Source organism: Salmo trutta, chromosome 12, assembly GCF_901001165.1.
Source record: "Salmo trutta chromosome 12, fSalTru1.1, whole genome shotgun sequence".
Lineage (NCBI taxonomy): Eukaryota > Metazoa > Chordata > Actinopteri > Salmoniformes > Salmonidae > Salmo > Salmo trutta.
The window spans coordinates 77,557,896-77,577,369 of NC_042968.1; the positions used below are offsets into that span (position 1 = coordinate 77,557,896).

Here is a 19,474-nt window from a genome sequence, read left to right on the forward strand (position 1 = left end):
TTCAGCCACTGATGGGGTGGTTCCCAGGGGCAACGACCAGGGTAGACGCGCTGAGGCAGAGAGTCTGAAAGCAGGTCGATAGCACAGTTCCAGCGGCGATGAGGAGGGAGACAGGTGGCGCGGGTCTTGGACAAAACCTCCCAGAGATCCTGGTAAACATCCGGGATGTCGGCCTGGAGGGCAACCACAGGACTCTCAACCGACGTGAAACCATAGGGTAAGGGAAAGCAGGTCCTCCGTCATCTAGCTGCTCAGGCAGTAATCTCCATCCTCGACCAGGAGATGGTGGGATATGGCGTTGTAGCCATGGGAGGCCATGAATGACTTTGTGTACGGGGGCCTCGATGAGGAGGAAGGGAAGGCTTTCTTGGTGCAGGGGTCCCACGGTGATAGTGAGTGGTGCTGTGATGTGTGTGATTGTCCCAGATCCCAGTGGTCGATTATCCAGCGCTTGAAACGGAAAAGAGAGCTGGTAAGAGGTTATGTTCAGGGAGGAGGCAAGGGCCTGGTCAATGAAATTTTTCACGGCACTGGAGTCCACGAGAGCTGTAGAAACAACATACGAGGAACAGCCAGCTAGTGAAATCGGTATTAAAAAGGGTTTGGCGGAAAGTGATGATGATGGAATACTCACGCCTACACCAGGAGACGGATAATCACGAGGCCGTCCCTCTGCTCTAGTGGATCCCGGGTTGGGATGTAGTGGACACCGTTGAAGCTGGTACCCCTCCTGACCACAATATGGACAGAGCCCCAGCTGTCTCCGACGGCTTCGCTCAGCGGCGGAGAGGCGTGTGGCCCCTACCTCCATGGGTTCAGGCTCTGAATCAGAACGTTCAACGAAGGAGGAGAGAGGCGATGGGGTACCGACGCTCCCGAAGAAGGCTACCCAGGCGGATGGTCATCGCGGTGAGTGCGACCAAAGAGAGGGTGTTGTCTCAGCATGCCAACGTCGGGACCTCTTTATGCAATCCTCTACTGAATAAGGTGCGGAGCACCGGCTCATTCCATCTGCTGGATGCTGCCACTGTATGAAAGGCGAGGGCATACTCCGCAGCAGTCTGGCCATCCTGCCGCAGTTGGAGTAGGCACTCACCCCCCTCTCTGCCCTCCAGTGGATGATCGAAGACTCCTCTGAACAGAGCCATGAGCCTAATCATAGGAACCCAGCTCCTCCTCTCCTCTCTTCCAGACGGCCGTAGCCGACTACAACGCCCACCTGGTTAGCAGGGAAATAACCGTGGCAACCTTGGACCTCTCGGTAGTGGGGGCTCCCATCTGTTGAGTGAAATAGAGGTACCACTGGAGGAGGAAGACACAGAATTTGGATGGAATCTCGTCATATTTGTCCGGGAGGAACAAACGGGCATCGCTGACCTGGGCGGACTGCTGAAAGAGCTGAGGTACTGGCTCTCTGGGTCGACTCATGGTAAAGGATCATCCACTCATTGGAGGTGACGGCCCTTGAGGAAGATCTAGACGTTGAAGAACACTGAGGACCTCATCCATCGCCGTGCCACCTGTTAATAGTGTTGGCGAAGTAGGTCTCCCTGTTCGTCGACCATCCTGGAGATGTCTCGGTTGGCTGCTGCTTCCATTTTGTGAGACAATATTCTGTAACAAAAACGCAGGGAGTCAGGAAGCAAGTTTAATCTTAACGAGCATAGAGTGAATACAAAAACAGGAGTAGTGTCTGAACAAGAACACAGAAATACTGCCTGATGGGTAATACAACGGAGTGCTAGATAAAGGGGAAGTAATCAGGGTAGTGACAAAGTCCAGGTGTGCCTAACGATGGGGCGTAGGTGTGCGTAATGATGGTTGCCAAGTGTGCATAATGATGGGTTGCCAGGGCCGGTGGTTAGTAGACCGGCGATGTCGAGCACTGGAGCGGGGGAGCGGGATTAGACGTGACAAAAGCAACCAGTGTTTACAATAAACGGTCAACCCAAATGTAAATGTGAACTGTCTCAAATGTGTTTATAACAGTTATGATGTGTGCAATGTCATTACGCAGACATTATGTTAACACACATTATCATAGCATTATGTTGACAGTATACTGTAACTGCAGCCATGGATAATATGACTGGTCTCCTTGGTTTTTAATCCTTAAAATGTTCCGAACCAAAATCGCCCAACCAAGGATAATTTAGCTATTTGATTTTGGATTTTAGGATGCTTTAGGTATACATTTTTTGGTGGATGAAACATTGAATATGCCTTACTGGTATAAGTCCATAGAAACACAGTTTCATACATGGATAAACAGAGAGTCAAAAAATAAATCAAAAGGAAGTTTTTTTTAAAGGGTAGGTCCTATATCTGAGAGCTATAAGAAAGATAAGGAAATTATTTCTAGTTTTTTTTACCCATATTTTTTACCCATATTTAACCCATTTTTGGTACCGGGATACCTTCAGACTAGTCTTGTGAGGCTTGAAGGTGTCCTAGAGCACAACCTGGTCTCATAGACCTAACATATTCGTGACACTCAAATTAGTATGATATGTTATGTTTGGTATGGTTACATAAGACAAAAGGTTACTTAAGGCAAAAATTAAATGAGAGTGGTTGGTCATATAACGTGAATGTCTAGCAACCCAAAGGTTGTGTGTTTGATTCTCATCACGGACAATTTTAGCTATTGAGCAACTTTTCAACTACTTACTACTTTTTAGCTACTACGCAGCTATTTAGCATGTTAGCTAACCCTTCCCCTAACACTAACCTTAACCTTAACCATTTAACTTAACTCCTAACCTTAACCCTAACCCCTAACCCTAACTCCCTAGCCTAGGTAACATTAGCCACCTAGCTAATGTTAGCATTAGCCACTTAGCGAACGTTAGCAACAACAAATTCGTAATTCGTAATATAATATGTTTTGCAAATTCTGAACATATTGTATGAAATGGATGATGGACATCCACAAATTAATACATACCATATGAAACGTAACATACAGTATCATACTAAATGGAGTGTCTCGGCTTTACGTACAGAATAATACAAAATGCTCTGAGACCAGGTTACAGCCCAGAGCAAAACAACCAACATGTACATGTTCGTAAGAGTCTCACTTTTCCATAGAGAAAGAGTGTGCAAAGCTGTCATCAAGGCAAAGAGTGGCTACTTTGAAGAATCTCAAATATAAAATATAGTTTCATTTGTTTAACAATAATTTTTTTAGTTACCACATGATTCCATATGTTTTATTTCATAGTTTTGATGTCTTCACTATTATTCTACAATGTAGAAAATAGTAAAAATAAAGAAAAACCCTGGAATGAGTAGGTGTGAACAAACTTTTGTCTGGTACTGTACGTGTAGGTAGAGGTAAACTACGCATAGATAACTACGCATAGATAATAAACAGAGAGTCGCAGCAGCGTAAAATGGGGGGCTAGCAATTTGCAAATAGTCTGGGTAGCCATTTGGTTAGCTGTTCAGGAGTCTTATGGCTTGGGGGTAGAAGCTGTTAAGAAGCCTTTCGTACCTAGACTTGGTGTTCTGGTACCGCCTGCCGTGTGGTAGCAGAGAGCTATGACTAGGGTCTATGACTAGGGTAACTCAAGTCTTTGGCAATTTCTAGGGCCTTCCTCTGACACCGCCTGGTATAGAGGTCCTGAATGGCAGGAAGTTTGGCCCCAGTGATGTACTGGGCCGTATGCACTACCCTCTGTAGTGCCTTGCGGTCGGAGGCCGAGCAGTTGCCATACCAGTCAGGATGCTCTCGATGGTGCAGCTGTAGAACTTGTTGAGGATCTGAGGACCATTGCCAAATATTTTCATTCTTCTGAGGCATTGTCGTGCCCTCTTCACAACTGTCTGGTACTACACTGCCAGGTCTCTGACCTCCTTCCTAGAGACTGTCTCATCGTTGTTGGTGATCAGGCCTACCACTGTTGTGTCGTCTGCAAACTTAATGATGGTTTTGGAGTCGTGCTTGGCCATGCAGTTATGGGTGACCAGGGAGTACAGGAGGGGACTGAGCACGCACCCCTGAGGGGCCCCCGTGTTGAGGATCAGCGTGCCAGATGTGTTGTTACCTACTCTGACCACCTGGGGGCAGCCCATCAGAAAGTCCAGGATCCAGTTGCAGAGGGAGGTGTTTAGTCCCAGGTTCCTTCGCTTAGTGATGAGCTTTAAGGGCACTATGGTGTTGAATGCTGAGCTGCAGTCAATGAATAGCATTGTCACGTAGGTGTTCCTTTTGTCTAGGTGGGAAAGGGCAGTGTGGATTGCCATACAGATTGCGTCATCTGTGGTTCTGTTGGTGCGGTTTGCAAATTGGAGTGGGTCTAGGGTTTCTGGGATAATGGTGTTGATGTGAGCCTTAAAGCACTTTATGACTACAGACGTGAGTGCTACGGGTCGGTAGTCATTTAGGCAGGTTACCTTGGTGTTCTTGGGCACAGGGACTATGGTGGTCTGCTTTAAACATGTTGGTATTACAGACTCGGGTCAGGGAGAGGTTGAAAATATCAGTGAAGACAGTTGCCAGTTGGTCAGCGCAGACACTTGCAAGTTGGTCAATCTTAGTCCTGTATTGACACTTTGCTTGTTTGATGGTTCGTCAGAGGGCATAGCAGGATTTCTTATAAGCGTCCGGGTTAAAGTCCCGCTCCTTGTAAGCGGCAGCTCTATCCTTTATTTCGGATGTAGCCTGTAATCCATGGCTTCTGGTTGGGGTATGTACGTACAGTCACTATGGGGATGACATCATCGATGCACTTATTGATGAAGCCAGTGACTGATGTGGTGTACTCCTCAATGTCATTGGAAGAATCCCGGAACATATTACATTTACATTTTAGTCATTTAGCGGACGCTTTTATCCAGAGCGACTTACAGTAGTGAATGCATACATTTCATTTAAAAAACTTCTCCGTACTGGTCCCCCGTGGGAATCGAACCCACAACCCTGGCGTTGCAAACACCATGCTCTACCAACTGAGCCAGTCTGTGCTAACAAAACAGTCCTGTAGCTTAGTATCTGCGTCATCTGACCATTTCCGTATTGAGCAAGTCACTGGTACTTCCTGCTTTAGTTTTTGCTTGTAAGCAGGAATGAGGAGGATAGCGTTATGGTCAGATTTGCCAAATGAAGGGCAAGGGAGAGCTTTGTACGCATCTCTGTGTGTGGAGTAAAGGTGGTCTAGAGTTTTTTTTCCTCTGGCTGCACATTTAACATGCTAGTAGAAATTAGGTGAAACGGATTTAAGTTTCTCTGCATTAAAGTCCCCGGACACAGAGCGCCGCCTCTGTATGAGCATTTTCTTGTTTGCTTATGACCTTATACAGCTCGTTGAGTGCGGTCTTAGCGCCAGCATCGGTTTTTGTGGTGGTAAATAGACAGCTACAAAAAATATAGATGAAAACTCTCTTGGTAAATAGTGTGGTCTACAGCTTATCATGAGATACTCTACCTCAGGCGAGCAAACCTCGAGACTTCCTTAATATTAGATTTTGTGCACCAGCTGTTATTTATAAATAGACACAGACCGCCACCCCTTGTCTTACCGGAGGCAGCTGTTCTATCTTTTGCCGATGCACGGATCGGAGCTCATCCAGTTTATTATGCAATGATTACATGTTGGCTAATAGGACTGATGGTAGAGGCGGGTTACCCACTCGCCGTCGGATTCTTATAAGGCACCCCGACCTACGACCCCTATATCTTTGTCTCTTCTTCATGTGAATGACAGGGATTTGGGCCTTGTCTGGTGTCTGAAGTAAATCCTTTGCGTCCGACTTGCTAAAGAAAAAATCTTCGTCAAGTACGAGGTGAGAAATCACTGTTCTGATATCCAGAAGCTCTTTCGGTCATAAGAGACGGTGGCAGAAACATTATGTACAAAATAAGTTACAAATAACGTGAAAAAACACACACAATTGGTTAGGAGCCCGTAAAACGGCAGCCATCTCCTCTGGCGCCATTATACATTATTACATTATCTGCTCACCGATTTGAAGGCTCCAATGCAGTTCCACCTAAAACACAGCCAAAATAGCCATTATAGATGCGGTAAAGAGGTCTTGGAACTCGACCAAAACAATGGAATTGCCATGGAAATGCGTGGGGGAAAGATCCCGAATCTCCTTATTACCCCCCAGCAAAATTAGCCTAGATTAGATTATTGTTTATAAGTGTATTTCAATCTATACGAATATCCACTTTGTTTGATCAGATCTGTTTAATGTGTGCCAATTCGAGGTCCTTCTTCTATCCCCTACGGTCTGCGTTCCATTGACCTCTTTACCGCATCTTTGCAGGTGTCTATTGTCAGTTAACGCTTGATCTGATTGAATCTAGTCCTAAATTACTGAATTGTAGCAAGTAACTGTGTATACTAATTCTTTGAGAGGGTGGTGGCACCTGTTTTGTCATTGGAAGGTCTACGCTATTGTAAATCTGACCACTAGGTGGCATACCATCATTGTGTTGCTGTAAATAATATAAAGTCAATGTAATAAATATTTACAACCAACACCATGTGTTATAAATCCTTTATTTAGAAACATAAATTACACATTTAAGGCCTGACATTTGCATGTGTATAAAACTACAAAAATAATACCATATATAGCCCTATTATGAGGTGGGTAAAACTGTTGCTGTGTGATGCTTGTCATTTAATCTGAAGCAGTGAGAAACCCATGAAAGGAGTTTTCAGAAATTAAGTTAGTGTCATCAAACATTAAAAAACAAGACCATTCCGTTTCGGTAAGGATAATTTTTTGGCACCATAACCTTGGTTATCAAGGTATCCATGCATGAGACTGAATTTCCTGGCCCCTGATTGGTGGACTGTGGTGTGAGGTTAGCATGGTTGGTTGTTGATATTGGTCAGCAGTTTGTGATATGGGGCCTTGTATAGGGCAGTGAAAGCCCCAGGAGCCATTGTGCCACGCCCATCCTCATCCACATGGCCCATCAAGATGTAGGGCATTCCTGAGAAATAGATTAAAAATAAATGTACTAGGCAATCCGACAATACTGTCTATGATGACACAACAGAATTGAAAGTCAGCAGTGTGTATGCATTTGTGCGTGCAAAATATTGTGCATGCTAGTCAGATTGACTGGGAAGAAAAATAGGGTACCTCTGCGGATGACAGGACACTTCTTGCAGGCTGACACCAGTTTGACAGACATGTTCTCTCCAGCCTGGGTGATGGTCAGCCGGCCAGCCTTGTAGGCCTTGATGAGAGACACACCGATATAGACACTGCCCTGAGGACCAGGGGTCAGCGCTGTCACCTTACCCGTGATCACTGAAAGAGAGAGATAGATAGATTAGATGTGCACTGGTGTAGCTGTGTTTATGTACTGTTTATGGTGTGACTGCTGTGTTTAATTGCCTAAGAAATGCGATGAACTTGCTGTGAACTCAGAATTGCTGTGTAATGATGGTACAAATTGTTAAACTTGATAAATTTGGCTACCCAGCAGTCTGGAGTGGTCTAAGCTACTCCTGCTGGAGCACATGTTCCATGTACTGCTGCCAGCATGGGTTCAAATCTGACCCACTGCCCTTTCCACATTCTCTCTCTCTCTTCTACCTTTCACCTCTCTCTATCCAATAATCATACAAAATATATGTTTTATTTGGCAATGATGCTGCTGTCTAGTGGAACTCACCAAATTCGCTGGCACAGAAACTGCTCTTGATGTTTCCATCCCTCTTACATTCCTTTGCACACAGTGGGTTCAGGGGAACTAGAAAATACAAACATTGTTAACACACATAGGTCACACAAACTTATGTCTATATAAACTCAGCTCTTGCTAAACCAGTGCTTCAGCTTCTCTTACCTGGTCTCTTTCCGTCTGGTCTAGTCACTCTGGTCCTGTCTGAGCCTGGCTTATTGGGTGGGCGGGTCCTGACTGGTTTGACTGGTTTGGGTTTGACAGTGTGCTCCTTGGGCTGTGGGGTTGAGGGGGCCTGGTATCTGTCTGTAGTGGGTGGCTTGGTGGTGGTGGTGGTGGTTGTGATGACTGTTCTCTCAGGTAGGATGGGTTTGACTGCAGGCCTCCTGGGGACTGACTCTATACGAGGTCCTGATCCTGTGTTGTCTACTGTGGGGGTTCTGGATCCACGGGGGACGCTGGTGTAACTGGCCATGAAGCCATCGGATGTCACGCTGAGGTCAGACACAAACTGCACAAGGAGCACGTTCCCATTGGTCACAATGGTTCTGTGGGCGAAGAGTGATACAGGGGGAGGATTGGATCAGAGTGGAGTACAGTGAGATGTATGCTCGCAGCTAAAGGAAGTGCCAAAAACAAACAGACATACTGGTGTAGGATCTTAATTTTAGCCAGTTTCTACTGCAGGAAAATAATCCTGCAATAACAGGAAAGGTGAATTTTTATGTGGATTAAAACTAATAAACATTTTTTGTAGGGATTGATAAATTTTTCTTAATTAAGTTAAAATTAAGTCTGAAATTTCAAAGGGTAAATTATAAACTTCAGAAGCCTTTTTAAACCTCAAATTCACTGCATTGAAGGAAAGTTCTCCTGCAACAGGGTGATCAAATTAAGATCCAACATCTGTTTATCATCATAGACTAAGACCACAGATAAATATAAGCGCAAACACATGAAGTCAGACAAACACACAAACAGAGTACATTCTTGTACCACTCACTGGGGGCTGACGTCTCCACAGTACTTTCCAATGCGTCGAGAGTCATCTTTCTCTCCACCGTTGAAGAAGGCCACATAGTCAAAGCGGCAGTAACTGTCTGACTCCAAATCAAACTTATCAAACTTCACCTCAATCACCTAACCCACAGACAGAAATAAGCAGAATGACAAATACAACATTACTCATTATGAATGTTGCTTGAATCTCCAATATATTTATGCATTTAGGTGCACATTCAGTTCTGTGGTTTGTGCAACACAATGACAGCATAATTTGCAGAAGTCCATGCAGAATAAGGAGCATGAAAATCTGAGCATCGTGGGTAAGGAATGACCTGGTCAGGCTCTACTGTGACGAGCCAGGAGCAGCTGATGCCTGCTGGGTAATTCTTCTCAGGCCAGTTGGGTGTTTTTACTTCACCCTGGGCTTTTGTCATCTTGCCTCCACAGAATTGGTGATCTGAAATTATTCATAACCAGATCAATAAATAATCAAGTGAATACAGGATTTGACATTGGTATTAGCCTTTGTTACAGTGAGCTAATGGACATGGGAAATTAGAAAGGTGTTGTTCCTTAGAAAAGAGCCCAAGTTATAGTGTAAAGCTCACCATCCACATGTGGTTTTCCTCCATTGAAGTAAGCAAGGAAGCCCCTCCCTCCAGTCTCAGAGTCAGACACCATCTCCAGCATCATGGTGTTGGTGGTGGAGATGAGAGCACCCGGCCTGAACGTTCCACAGAACCTCCCCAGTTTCTGCACCATGTTGGAGTGGCCATTGTACACATCCAGGTAGTCATAGCGACACATGGCGTCGGCCTCCATGTCGAAGATGCGGAAGGAGAGCATAACCACATTGCCTTCTGGGACCTGGAGTTCAGAGAGAGGGCAGAAAAGGCTTTAAGTCAGTCTGTAGGCAACATTCAGAGTAATGGAGGAGTGATATATAGTGCAGGGCTAGTGACTCACTGTAATACGCCAGGTACATTTGCTGTTGGGTTTGTAGTAGCTTGGAAATCCTTCACTGCCCACAAAGCCTGAGTCTGCAGCCATGTCTCCTCCACAGTGAAACACAGGCCTGAGAGAGAGCAGGGTGGGAACCCAGTGTTGTGGTAAGCATTAGCCAGCGTTTATCATATGCTGTATATAATACATTAACCTTGAGTTTGTGACTCTCGTGCATGTGCACACACACATGCACACACATGCGCACGCACACACACACACAAACACACACACAGACAGGCAATCATACACACACACACACACACATCCTGACGTACAAGTATTGTGACTCACTTCCTCAACAGAAAATCTCTAAATCCCTGAGGCACCCCAATGATAATGCTTCCGCTTGGCACACTGGTTTCATGAGAATTGGGAGTATGGGGGGGGGGTGTATAGACAGGATGGGGACTGGACAAAGATAGTGGGGGTTATGGTGTCCTTGACTAGGGGGGTGGGGGTTGACAGGATGGGGACTAAGTTGGTGGGGGTTATGGTGTCCTTGACTGGAGCTTCCTCAAGGAGACCTCCCCTTAAATGTGTGTTTTAATTTCTCCCTTCTGCTTGTCCCAGTTTCTAACCCTGGCATGTCCATGTCTGCTCCAAAATCTAATCCAAACTCCTTTTTCAAAATAACACAAAGCTTGCTTTATACAACGGAAAAATCCCAAAACTAGCCTATTGCCAGAATACTTTCATGGATAAATATATTATTTTATGCCAGAGGCTTCACAGAAAGTCATGGGGACAGTCACATTGGAGACTGTCTGTACAGGAGACAGAGCTGCTGGGTGCACTTCTAACAGCTGGGTCTTATCAACTGGGCTGAAGCAAAATAAGTCATTCCTTTTATGGACTGTCAAAAAAGCTAAATAAAGACATTCTCAACAAGAAACTAAACAAACGTTGTTCTCATTGGCCACTTGTTTAGAAAACCAGTCAATTACCATTATTCCAACCTGAGGACCAAATAACTTTTCCAGAGCTCAGACATGCAGAACCCCAGCAGAGAGAGTGACCAGCTGATGAGAGCCTAGATGTCCAGTCAGAGCAGTCCTGATCCAACCCCACACAGGCACATACAGACAGACCCCAAAGCATTAACATCTGGGGGACCTCAACCACATCAACATCATGGACCAGTCAGTCACAACCACAACAACACTGCCATACCCCCAAGCAAATATACACATGCAGGAAGCTCAGATAGGGAGTTCCGAGCACACTGCGTGAAATCTGAACATGGCACACTAACAAAAGTGCTCTGTGCACTCTCTAGAAACGGCTATGGTATATTGTGAACCATATATATAATGTAAAGTGCATCCCTTGTGGATATTGCCCAAATGGAGCCATCACTGTAAAGCCTCTTGCAAACAGACATTACACACACACCAACAACCTCATACACCCATATTCCCTACCTGGTGTAGTTAGTCCCTGGTTGGCTCTGGCTCTGGCCTTGTGCCCATCCTAAACAGAGAGCCAGGAGAACAGAAAGACCCCAGATACAATCCTCACACTTCATGATGCCGAAAGCAGACACAGTAAGAGGGCAAACCAGAAGAAAGAGACGGGAGCAAAGAGTGGGGAGAGATGGAGGGCGTGGGGAGGGAGCCACAGGAAGAGAGAGAGAGAGAGAGAGAGAGAGAGAGAGAGAGAAATAGAGAGAAATAGAGAGAAATAGAGAGATGCTAAGAGGGTAGAAGGAACTAGAAGGAGTCATGACGGGGAGACAACGCAAGGGGGAGGGGAGTGTTTAATTAGAACCAGATGCTGTCTCAATGTTAACATTTGCCTCAATGTAACAGAGGGGGGGGGGGGCTCAAAGGAAAGAGAGAACTAAAAGAGAGCAACAGAGACTAACTTCCCACAAGTTGGCTGGACAAATGTTTGTGCAATGGATTTATTAGAAGGCATAAAGAACTGCACCTTTACAACCAAGGTCACTTCTCTTTACATTCCAGTACGGCCATCTGACCAGTGACCACTCTTAGAAAAAATGGTTCCAAAAGGGTTCTTCCACTGTCCCCATAGGAGAACCCTTTCGGTTACAGTTAGAACCCTTTTTGGTTCCAGGTGGAACCATTTTGGATTCCATGTAGAACCATCTGTGGAAAAGATTCTACCTGGAACCAAAATGGTTCTATCTGGAACCAAAAAGGGTTCATCAAAGGGTTCTCCTATGGGGACAGCCAAATAACCCTTTTAGGTTCTAGATACCACTTTTTCTTCTAAGAATGTACCTCGACTGATGTAATTAGATCAATGTAATTAGATCAAATTCATGACATTTTTGATATTCATGAATATCATTGACAATTAGAACAGCTTTATCTAAGCAACATTCCAAAGTCGGAAGAATGTAAAGCTACACCCAGTATCTGCAGCCCCCTAGAGCTCCACATACAGACTCCCAGTTAGAGGGGCTTTATCTGCCCCCACAATGCAACGAGATAGGGCACAACACTCCAGAGAGGGCTGGGGGAGTGTTTTCCATGATGGCCCTTGAACCCACATCGCTCGGCTGGGGCCTGTAGAGGGAATGCAGTTTCATACAGACCATAAAAACAGCCTCATTCAGGGGGACAGAGCAGTATAACCATGATCAAAGCCCAGGGGAGCCCAGAGGAGGGGCATTGACATATGCCTTCACATCCCCCATATACATTCACATCCCCTAGTCATAGACAGATGGTCTCTCATTTTAACATGGATTCATGACTTACTGATTGATTTATATAAGCTAGCTAGAGCCAGGGGTCAGCTTGAAATGTTATGGTTCTGTAATTATGTTATGATGTGCCCTCTTATCAACAATGCTATGGAACGGCGGCTCATTAGCTTGCCTTGGACTCCCAAGTCAGTGTCTGCTGAATTTTGTGCAGATGTAGGAGCTTAATTTGACACCTCTTTTGTTGCTGAGAATTTTCCTACACTACAGGAAATGCTCATTTGTAGCGTATTAAAGGTTTAAAAAGGCTTTAAAGTTTGTAATTTCCACTTTAAAATGTCAGACTTGATTTGCCCAAATGAAAAATGTATCAACCCCTACAAAAAAAATGTCAGTTAATTGTAATTCACATAAAAACTCACATTTCCTGTTGCCGCAGGATTATTTTCCTGCTGATGCAAACTGGCTCAAATTAAGATACTACATCTGCATGTGAGGCAGCAGTGGAGGCAAGTGGGAGGAGCTCATTGTAATGGCTGGAATGGAATAAATGGAAGAGTCTCAAACACAAACATATGGAAACCACATGTTGGACACCATTCCATTTATTCCATTCAAGCCATTATAATGGGCAAGTCCTCCTATAGTTCCTCCCACCAGCCTCCTCTGAGAGTCAGAGAGTGCAGGAATGTGGTGACTTGCAGAGTGAGTCCGCTTGGGGGGCGGATGGTGTCTGTGTTTAAGGGCTGCTGGACTGTAGGAGTATGAGTAACCCTAACACCTGGCTGGAGTCCATGGGTGTAGACCTCTGTCTCTGCCAGGATTCCAGAACAGTCCATCATGATAGACACACATCCCAGCAATGGGGCATTATCAGTCTGTGGTGGGAGAGGGAGGGCTGGATGGAAAGAAAGGTTCTTGGAGCAGAGAACAAGACATGAACTGAGGCGATGGAACGAAGAGGGTGGGAGAATGAGATAGTTTAAGTGCCACTACAACCAAGGGATACTCAACAGTGCCAAGTATTTATGATGTAGATTGAGTCATGTTTATTTCAATCCCCCCTGCACACTCAAAACATCTCTGGAACTAATTGGGGGAAAAAAAGGATATTCAATAAGAGATGCGTCAAGGAACGATAGAGAGAGATGCATGAAATGGACAACAGCCTTCCATGAAGAATGAGTGAGGAGGGTGACAAACTGCAACTGCTGTTCCCAGAAGAATCATAAACCATCAAATCAAAGTTTACTGGTCGTGTACACATATTTGCAGATGTTATCGCAGGTGCATGTCACGGTTGTCGAAAGGAGAAGCGGACCAAAGTGCAGCGTGTGTGTCGTTCCACATTTTATTTACACTGAAACTATGCAATACATAAATAAACTGAATGACAAAAACAACAAACCGTGACGCAGAGGTGAAACATACACTGACTCAAAGATAATTTCCCACAAACCGAGGTGGGGAAAAAAACTCTACTTAAGGACCAGCTAACGAGGACCAGCTGCCTCTAATTGGAGATCATCCCAAACAAAACCCCAACATAGAAATACAAAACTAGAACCTGAACATAGAAATAGAAAACATAGAAGAAGAAAAACTGTCACGCCCTGACCTACTCTACCATAGAAAATAGCATATTTCTATGGTCAGGACGTGACAGTGCAGCGAAATACTTGTGTTTCTAGTTCTAACAGTGCAGTAATATCTAGCAATACGATAACAATACACATATAATCCCAAAAGTACAAAAAAAGCTAGAAATTAAGAAATCCGAATCTCTTCTCTCTCCTGGTGGTTTCACTCCAAAGCATTCACTCCTGCTTAAAAAAGATCAGTGTCCACTACATAATATGCAGATAAGAGAGGGGAGAGGTCAGGCTTGTCTTTCACATGTCCCTGGTGCTATGCAGAATATCAGAAAGGGAAGAGGACAGGAGGGAACATTGTCTTCATATGTGAATGTATCTTTACCTATTCTTAAACCATGTGAAGGGATGGTGTGATTAATGGGGAACCAATTACTGGTTTCCACAATGTCTGTGCGCCAGTCACTCCCTCCTTTGGCCTTGGGGGATGTGTGTGGTAGTGTCTGGAGTTGACAATTGATTTATGCCATTGGTCGAGTTGGTGTTTTTGTTCTATGAGTACCAGGAACGAGATCGGAACCTCTTAAAAAAGAGGTTCCGATCTCGTTCCTGGTACTCATAGAACAAAAACACCAACTCGACCGTGCGGGAGTTGTAGCGATGAGACAAGACAGTAACTACTAACAATTGGATACCACGAAATTGGGGAGAAAAAGGGGTGGTATCCAATTTCGTGGTATCCAATTGTTATTAGTTACTGTCTTGTCTCATTGCTACAACTCCCGCACGGACTCTGGAGAGGCGAAGGTCGAGAGCCATGCGTCCTTCGAAACACAACCCAACCAAGCCACACTGCTTCTTAAAACACAGCGAGCATCCAACCCGGAAGCCAATGTGTCGGAGGAAACACCGTACATCTAGAGACCTGGTCAGCGTGCACTGCGCCCGGCCCACCACAGGAGTGGCTAGTGCTCGATGAGACAAGGATATCCCTGCCGGCCAAACCCACCCTAACCCGGACGATGCTAGGCCAATTGTGCGCCGCCCCATGGGCCTCCCGGTTGCGGCCGGCTGCAACAGAGCCTGGGCTCGAACCCAGAGTCTCTGGTGGCACAGCTAGCACTGCGCCACCCGGGAGGCCTGGAACCTCATCTTAGGAACCAAACTGAATGATAATTTATAGCGAATGCTATCTGGCTACGGGATACTCCTTTCTCATTTAAAAAGTCTCACCTTGTGACCCATTCTATATATCTGTTGTTCGTCAAGTAGGTTGAAAGGGGTGTATCTTGGCTATAAAAGACCTTTGTACTTTTGTCTTGGGGCTTTTACAACGGATCATCAGAAACGGTGATTCGTCTAAATGCCATTGCTATTGCAAAGCTCTTATTATTAAAGATTTAGTATAACTCTGACTTGTGTGATAAGTTTCTCTCCTCATTTGATAGTAAATAAATAAACTTCCACAATACGGAGTAATGGGTGCGTCAGGTTATTCAGAGAAATGTCCAAGGCAAAGAGAAACAGTAAACGGACACTAAAGTAGACAGTGTGGTGTCCATAATTATGAGAAGGAGGGTGAACATTATGGATATAAACAGTAAATAGGCCAGGTCACCACACGTCTTCTGGGAAGTATTGTGTTTAGATTTGGATCATAGACACTGAGGGAGCAATGAACTTGAGACGCAGAATTTTTTTATACAAAATGGTTAGATATTGACATTTTAGCAGACGTTCTTATCCAGAAGCAATTAGGGCTAAATGCTTTGCTCAAGGGAACATTGACAGATTTCTCACCTAGTTGGCTCGGGGATTCGAACCAGCAACCATTCTGCCCAATATTCTTCACCACATTCTTTTGTTTCCAGCCAACTCAGGTCTCATGGGGAAATCCATACTCTACTTCAGTGGTATTCAAAGTCGGGGTCACAAACCTCAAAATATATATATACAGTTGAAGTTGGAAGTTTACATACACTTAGGTTGGAGTCATTAAAACTCGTTTTTCAACCACTCCACAACTTTCTTGTTAACAAACTATAGTTTTGTGCATAACACAAGTAATTTTTCCAACAATTGTTTACGGACAGATTATTTCACTTATAATTCACTGTATCACAATTCCAGTGGGTCAGAAGTTAACATACACTAAGTTGACTGTGCTTTTAAACAGCTTGGAAAATTCCAGAAAATGATGTCATGGCAATATAAGTTTTTGATAGGCTCATTGACATCATTTGAGTCAATTGGAGGTGTACCTGTGGATGTATTTCAAGGCCTACCTTCAAACTCAGTGCCTCTTTGCTTGACATCATGGGAAAATCAAAAGAAATCAGCCAAGACCTCAGAAAAGAAATAGTAGACCTCCACAAGTCTGGTTCATCCTGGAGAGCAATTTCTAAACACCTGAATGTACCACGTTCATCTGTACAAACAATAGTACGCAAGTATTAACACCATGAGACCACACAGCCGTCATACTGCTCAGGAAGGAGATGTATTCGGTCTCCTAGAGATGAAAGCACGGGAGTGGCAGCATCATGTTGTGGGGGTGCTTTGCTGAAGGAGGGACTGGTGCACTTCACAAAATAGATGGCATCATGAGGTAGGAAAATGATGTGGATATATTGAAGCAACATCTCAAGACATCAGTCAGGAAGTTAAAGCTTGGTCGCAAATGGGTCTTCCAAATGGACAATGACCCCAAGCATACTTTCAAAGTTGTGGCAAAATGGCTTAAGGACAACAAAGTCAAGGTATTGGAGTGGCCTTCACAAAGCCCTGACCTCAATCCTATAGAAAATTTGTGGGCAGAACTGAAAAAGCATGTGCGAGCAAGGAGGCCTACAAACCTGACTCAGTTACACCAGCTCTGTCAGGAGGAATGGGCCAAAATTCACCCAATTTATTGTGGGAAGCTTGTAGAAGGCTACCCGAAATGTTTGACCCAAGTTAAACAATTTAAAGGCAATACTACCAAATACTATTTGAGTGTATGTAAACTTTTGACCCACTGGGAATGTGATGAAATAATTTATTCTCTCTACTATTATTCTGACATTGCACATTCTTAAAATAAAGTGGTGATCCTAACTGACCTAAGACAGGCCATTTTTACTAGGATTAAATGTCAGGAATTGTGAAAAACTGAGTTTAAATGTATTTGGCTAAGATGTATGTAAACTTCCGACTTCAACTGTATATATAAAGTGCATTCGGAAAGTATTCAGATCCCTTGACTTTTTCCACAATTTGTTACATTACAGCCTCATTCTAAAAGGTATTAAATATTTTTTTTCTCTCATCAATCTACACACAATACCCCATAATGACAAAGCAAAAAATACTTTAAAAAAAAGTTAGTAAATTTATGAAAAATGTATAACTGAAGTATCACATTTACGTAAGTATTCAGACCCTTTACTCAGTACTTTGTTGAAGCACCTTTGGCAGCAATTACAGCCTTGAGTCTACTTGGGTATGACACTACAAGCTTGGCACACCTGTATTTGGGGAGTTTCTCCCATTCTTCTCTGCAGATCCTCTCAAGCTCTGTCAGGTTGTATGGGGAGCGTCGATGCACAGCTATTTTCAGGTTTCTCCAGAGATGGGGTTCAAGTCCGGGCTCTGGTTGGGACATTCAGAGACTTGTCCTGAAGCCACTCCTGCATTGTCTTGGCTGTGTGCTTAGGGTCGTTGTCCTGTTGGAAGGTGAACTTTCTCCCCAGTCTGAGGTCCTGAGCGCTCTAAAAGATCTTTCTGAACTTTGCTAATTTCATCGTTCCCTCGATCTTGACTAGTCACCCAGTCACTTTCCTCCAGACATGACGCTTGGCATTCAGGCCAAAGAGTTCAATCTTTGTTTCCTCAGACCAGAAAATCTTGTTTCTCATGGTCTGAGAGTCCTTTAGGTGCCTTTTGGCAAACTCCAAGCGGGCTGTCACGTCCCTTTTACTGAGGAGTGGCTTCCGTCTGGCTACTCTACAATAAAAGCCTGATTGGTGGAGTGCTGCAGATGTTGTCTTTCTGGAAGGTGCTCCTATCTCCACAGAGGAACTCTGGAAGTGCTGTCACAGTGACCATCAGGTTCTTGGTCACCTCCCTGACCAAGGCCCTTCTCCACCAATTGCTCAGTTTGGCCGGGCGGCCAACTCTCGGAAGAGTCTGGGTGGTTCCAAACATCTTCCATTTAAGAATAATGAAGGCTACTGTATTCTTGTGGACCTTCAATGCTACAGACATTTTTTGGTACCCTTCCCCAGATCTGTGCCTCGACACAATCCTGCCTCGGACCTCTATGGACAATTCCTTTGACTTCATGGATTGGTTTTTGCTCTGACATTCACTGTCAACTGTGGGACCTTATTAAAGTGTCCAATCAATTGAATTTTTCACAGTTGTAGAAACATCTTAAGGATGATCAATGGAAACAGGATGCACCTGAGCTCAATTTCAATTATCATAGCAAAGTGTCTGAATCATTATGTAAATAAGGTATTTCTGTTTTTTTATGTTTAATACATTTGCAAAAATGTCTAAAAACCTGTTTTCGCTTTGTCATTATGGGGTATTCTGTGAAGATTGATGAGGAACATTTTTTATGTAATCAATTTTAGAATAACACATTTTGTTTTGTTACAGCCTGAAATTCAAATGGATTAAATGTATATTTTTTGTCACTGGCCACTGGATCCTGTTGCAAAACAATTAACTTTTTGTCATAAACACATTGTTATTTTGGGGGAAAATACAATACAACACATTACTGAGTACTACTTTCCATATTTTCAAGCAAAGTGGTGGCTGCATCATGTGATGGGTATGCTTGTAATCGTTAAGGACTGGGGAGTTTTTCCAGGATAAAAAAAAAAGAATGGAGCTAAGCACAGAGAAAAATCCTAGAGGAAAACCTGGTTCCGTCTACTTTCCACCAGACACTGGGAGATTGATTAACCTTTTAGCAGGACGATAACCTAAAACACAAGGCCAAATCTACACTGGAGTAGCATACCAAGAAGACAGTGAATGTTCCCGAGTGGCCTACTTGAAAATCTATGGCGTGACCTGAAAATGGTTGTGTAGCAATGATCAATAACCAATTTGATAGAGCTTGAAGAATTTTGAAAATAATAAATGGGCAAATGTTGCACAATCCAGGTGTGGAACGCTCTTACAGACTTACCCAGAAATATTCAGAGCTGCCAAAGGTTCTTCTACAAAATATTGAATAGTGGTGTGAACACTTTTGTAAATGTGATATTTCCATATTTAATTTTCAATCAATTTGCAAAAGTTAAAATATTTTTTTTTGACTTTGACATTATGGAGTATTGTGCGTAGATGGGTGAGAAAAAAGCTATTTAATCAATCTTGAAATCAGGCTATAACAAAATGTGTAATAATTCAAGGGATATGAATCATTTCTGAAGGCACTGTACAACCGTTTTGAGAAAGACAATTTTATGTATTTATTGGTTTCTTTTCATTTTGATAAGAGATATAAATGCAATGAATTGAAGGTTATTTGTTCACGGAAAAAAA

The 19,474-nt window shown here is 43.9% G+C and overlaps 1 protein-coding gene across 1 annotated transcript; it reads right to left on the reverse strand.

Annotated features, from left to right (window-relative positions):
* Nucleotides 1–6,499: 6,499 nt before the first annotated feature.
* Nucleotides 6,500–11,301, reverse strand: LOC115204233 (procollagen C-endopeptidase enhancer 2). The gene is made up of 9 exons (XM_029769634.1): nucleotides 11,089–11,301; nucleotides 9,629–9,737; nucleotides 9,271–9,529; nucleotides 8,995–9,119; nucleotides 8,661–8,797; nucleotides 7,823–8,205; nucleotides 7,649–7,726; nucleotides 7,111–7,281; nucleotides 6,500–6,958 (listed from the first exon to the last, which is right to left on the reverse strand). The coding sequence occupies exons 1-9, from the start codon at nucleotides 11,190–11,192 to the stop codon at nucleotides 6,828–6,830; spliced, it is 1,497 nt and encodes a 498-aa protein (XP_029625494.1). The 5' UTR covers nucleotides 11,193–11,301; the 3' UTR covers nucleotides 6,500–6,827.
* Nucleotides 11,302–19,474: the final 8,173 nt, after the last annotated feature.